Source organism: Sardina pilchardus, chromosome 20 (genome assembly GCF_963854185.1).
Source record: "Sardina pilchardus chromosome 20, fSarPil1.1, whole genome shotgun sequence".
NCBI lineage: Eukaryota > Metazoa > Chordata > Actinopteri > Clupeiformes > Clupeidae > Sardina > Sardina pilchardus.
In genome coordinates this window covers 26,035,637-26,040,636 of record NC_085013.1, presented here as the reverse complement: position 1 = coordinate 26,040,636, position 5,000 = coordinate 26,035,637, and the positions used below count along the sequence as shown (strand labels likewise).

The window sequence follows — 5,000 nt, the reverse complement described above, 5'->3', positions numbered from 1 at the left end:
TATGCATAGCACCTGTGGTGTTGTGTGTGCTACTGTGGGTCTGAGTGATGTGTGTGTTATTGTCAGTGTGTGTGATGTGTGTGTTATTGTTGGTGTGTGTGTGACGTGTGTGTTATTGTTGGTGTGTGTGTGTGTGTGTGTGATGTGTGATGTGCGTGTAATTGTCGGTGTATGTGGTGTGTGTGTGTAATTGTCGGTGTGTGTGTGTGATGTGTGTGTAATTGTCGGTGTGTGTGTGTGGTGTGTGTGTGCTGGCTGCACTGTGCCTGTGCAGCCCAGCAGCAGCAGTGGTGAGGGTTCTGGAGGGTTCCAGTGGAACTGCTGTACTGAGGACGCTCCTGCTCTGCAGCCCGTGATGGGAGATTTGCTTTCCTTCGCTCCAATTCACTCTCTCTCTCTCTCTCTCTCTTTCTCTCTCTCCCTCACTCCCCCTCTCCCCCTCTCATTTCCCCTCTCTTGCCCTGTTCTTTCTCCCTCTCCCACCTGTCTCACTCTTGTCATTTCCTCTGCTTCTCGTCTCTCTCACCCTCTCACTCCATCTCTCACTCTCACTTCTTTCTCTTTCTCTCACCATCTCACCATCTCCTCTCTTGCTAAACCTCTCTCTCTCTCTTTCCCTCCCTCTCCTCTCTACTCTCTCTTTTCACATTCTCTCCCTCCATCTCCTCTCCTCCCCCTTCTCTCTCTCTCCCCCTCTCTCCCTCTCCCTCCATCTCCTCTCCTCCCCCTTTCCTCTCTCTCCTCCCCTCTCTCCCTCCATCTCCTCTATCTCCTCCCCCTTCCCTCTATCTCTCCCCTCTCTCTCTCTCCCCCTCTATCTCTCCTCTCCTCCCCCCTTCCCTCTCTCCCCCTCTCTCTCCCTCCATCTCTCCTCTCCTCCCCCCTTCCCTCTCTCCCTCTCTCTCTCCCTCCATCTCTCCTCTCCTCCCCCCTTCCCTGTACCCAGCTCCAGATGGCCTGGTGGCCCCCAGGCTGGCAGCTGCCACCTCCAGCTCTCTGCAGGTCTCCTGGTCAGCACCAGAGCGCTCCAACGCCCCCGGACCCCTCCGCTACCGGCTACAGATGAGGACCGCCGACCGCCCGGACGTACTGGAGTAAGAGCGCGCGCGCACACACACACACACACACATGCACACACATGCACACACATTCAGAGACACGCACACATTCACACTCACATATACATATAAAGACACACACACACACACACACACACACACATTCAGACACACACACACACACACACACACACATTCAGACACATACACACTCTCTCACACACACACACATACACACACACACACACACACACACACACACACACACACACACACACACACACACACAAACTGGATTCGCAGCACTGACCACCAGGAAATCTAAAACAACCATCCACCAGGAACTGTGATACATACAGACACACACACACACACACACACACACACACACACACACACACTGGTTCAGCTTCATAAGCTACTCATTCATCCATTAATAAGAACTTTTCCCAGAGACCTCAAGTTAACAGTGCATATTGCCAGGCTGTTGGCAGGGCCCTTGGCTGCTATGGAACACTGTTGCAAGGGGTGGACCACTCACACAGAGGTTCATGCACATTCTATCACACACAAACTGTATGTGTGCGCATGCATTCATACACATAGACATACGCATAGGCATTATAAAATATGCTAGCCCAAAGAAGTGACATACTTCAACACACACATACACACACACACACACACACACACACACACACACACACACACACACACACAGAGACACACTGTTTTTACATACTGTAGCAGCTCTCATTCATCAGGGTTTTCCTTGTCACAGCTTCAACTTCTTAATCCATTCAGGTACCACGAACACTCACACATAGACACACACACTTTTTTTTTTAATATACAGTGTATACGGCAGGTTCCAAACACACTGAGAGCCCTGTTCAGTGAGCCATGCCTTTAAATTAGCTGTGATGAGTCCCCTTATAGAGATGAATGCGACACATGTATCTCTGGTGCGACTTTGAGACTCACAGACACACACACACACACACACACACACACACGTACAGTAGGTATGATCTCAGCACTGTCTCAGCGTCTCAGCGAGGTCAGACGGAGGTGTGTGTGGTGCAGATTAGATTCCATTTCCCTCATCACACTCAACACCAAAAGCACTGTGTCTCATCTAGCAGCCTGCCCTGTTAAGTGCACAGGTAATGTATGCAAATAGCATACACCCCCCCCCCCTCACCCTACCCCCCTAAACCTAAAAAAAAATAAAATAAAATAATAAAATAATAAAATGGAGCTCTTCATCTGATATGTATGCATTACATGCTTCCTGACAACAAATTGCAATTTAATCAGAAACGGGGAAATTCTCATTCTGTTGTAATAAATAAATGACTAGGCCCGCATGTATTATATATGCCGCTCATTTCAGGGATTCTTTTGAAATGTATTTCATTGTTTCGCCTGATTTATTTATTATGTCCTATGGTAAATTTCAGAGCTGGCACTGGTGAAAATTGGCGGCCCTCTAGGGACAAAAAAAAAAAAAAAAAAAGATATCGCTTATTCATGGCAATTACTAAGAGCCAATTACAAGGCCTGTTTACTTTTATATGTTTTCATCAAAGCCAAGTATTCTGTATTTTGTCTGTCTTGTGTGGGCTTTCTTGGGAGAGAAATGTGGCCCGCGTCACCTAAGATTGATTTGATAGGAGAGTCATTTTTCCATAAATACTCAAGAACAGCGACTCGGTCGGCTGAGGCTTCACATTGTAAGAGTTAAACATCTCTTTCTGTTAAAACTCTTTGCATCTCCACACTCCTTGCTGGTGCCCAAGCCAGTTTAGAGTCTAAGCTTTGATTGATTGATTGCAATTCTTTATTGACAATGAACAAAATTCAATATTTAAATCAATATTATTAATAAAAAATAAATAAGTGTACCTTTGTACACTATTGTCAGAAGGATAGAACACAGTAATGCCCTAAGGCTTATTTCCATTATGGTCCCATCAAAGGTGTAAGATTTGGTACATGTACTGTAGGCCAATCAAAACAAAGATAGTTTTTATGGTGTGATGGTTGTATAGGCTACAAGAGAGGCCTACAGTATGTATGGTGATGAACACATATAGAACCTTTATTACCACTCACTCTAACATATCTATACTGTTTTAGGGATGGATCACAGGTATCTGTGCGTTGTTGCAAATAAATACTCAATGTGTGTGTGTTACTACTACAGTATATGCAACACATGGTGCTGTTGTCTGTGCTATAGTTGTGATGACTTACTAAGAGTGTGTGTTTGTGTGTGTCTGTCTGTGTGTGTGTGTGTGTGTGTGTGTGTGTGTGTGTGTGTGTGTGTGTGTGTGTGTGTGTGTGTGTGTCTGTGTGTGTGTGTGTGTGTGTGTGTGTGTGTGTGTTTGTGTGTGTTCTCTTCAGACTGGTGGACAGTGTGTCCACCTCCTTCAGTTACACGGTGGAGGATCTCCAGCCGTACACAGAATATCAGTTCAGACTGCTGGTTTCACACGGTCACGGGGAGACAGCCACGCCATGGGTACCACTGATCACTGCACAGGACCGTAAGTAAACTGTGTGTGTGTGTGTGTGTGTGTGTGTGTGTGTGTGTGTGTGTGTGTGTGTGTGTGACAATCCATTTCACCCACTCCGATCTCTTCTTCGCTAACAGTGGCTTCATGCAACATGGACTTCTTATTCTTTGAAGGGTGTATTTTTTATAATAAAAAAAAACTTACAAGAATGTATGAAGTGTTCAGATGCAAAAACCCCTAGTAACCATTGACAACTCATTCTTTTAAATAAGCATTTTTTATGAGGCTCCTGTAGGTTTTTGTCTACAAATCGATATTTCAGACCAGGAAGAGAGTGGTATTTAGTGGGTTTTAAAGCAAAATCATTTCATTAATGCATACTACTGTATGTGTGGAGAGCATTCCCTCACCATCCTCATCTCATTTTTGACGGAGGTGACGTTTAGAGGGAACTCTTCATATAAATCTCTTCATTAAATCATTTGGGAAATGAACATTTCCAAAGAAGTGTGATTTTGCTTGCATTTAAATATAAAGGCATATAAATTCAAATATTGAAATATATTTATATGTATATATACAATTTAAACTTAATTGTATGTTTTGTCAAAACAAAAGTAGTCTTGACAGAAAAATCCAAACGAACCCTGCAAGTCTTTTAAGTCTGGCCATTTTGAAATGTGTGATTTGAGCCGCTCTAATTGTGACTAACAGAAGCCATTGGTGATGGCATTCTTTTGAATGAGGATGAGATTTTATCCTAAAAGCCTCCTGTGTCTCAGAGTGGTTAGCCGCTAGCCAGTGAGATCCGTCCGAACTCGTGGTGTTTTGCAGGGACAGCAGACAGGATATTTGTCACTCATGAAGGACACACACACACACACACACACGCACACACACTTAAACAGAAATATTTATAGGGACCCAGAGAGACGTGTGTCCTCGCTCTCCCTTGTTCGCTTTTGTTTCCCGCTCTGCCTGTCTCTCTCTTGTCTGGCTGTTCTCCTTTCCTTCACATCCTCTTCCATCTCTCTCTCTCTCTCTCTCTCTCTCTCTCTCTCTCTCTCTCTCTCTCTCTCTCTCTCTCTGCACTCCTCACCTCTGCCTTTGCTCACCCTGTCTCTCCGTCTTTCATGCTTTCTTTCCCCTCTGTCTCTCTCTTTTGCTCTCCTCCATCTCTCTCTCTCTCTCTCTGCTCATCATCTGTATCTCTCTCCTCCTCATTTCTCTTTCATGCTCTCTTTACTTCCCCCCCTCTTTCTCTCCTTCTCCGTCTTTCCCTCCCTCTCTGTCGCTCTCTCTTCCTGTCCCTCCCTCCCTTCCTCCCTCCCTCCTTCTCCCTCCCCATCTCTCTCTCTCTCTCCCTCTCTCTCTCTCTCTCTCCCTCTCCCTCTCCATGTCAGACAGAGAGTGTGTGTTT

The 5,000-nt window shown here is 45.4% G+C and overlaps 1 protein-coding gene across 1 annotated transcript in view; it reads left to right on the top strand.

Moving 5' to 3' along the window:
- The window catches only part of ush2a (Usher syndrome 2A (autosomal recessive, mild)), a 303,780-nt gene that overhangs the window by 156,737 nt on the left and 142,043 nt on the right, over positions 1-5,000 (top strand). Inside the window, exons 38-39 of the mRNA XM_062522184.1 lie at positions 947-1,094; positions 3,468-3,610. Of these exons, the coding sequence (XP_062378168.1) occupies positions 947-1,094; positions 3,468-3,610 (291 nt within the window). The remainder of the gene's footprint in view (positions 1-946; positions 1,095-3,467; positions 3,611-5,000) is intronic.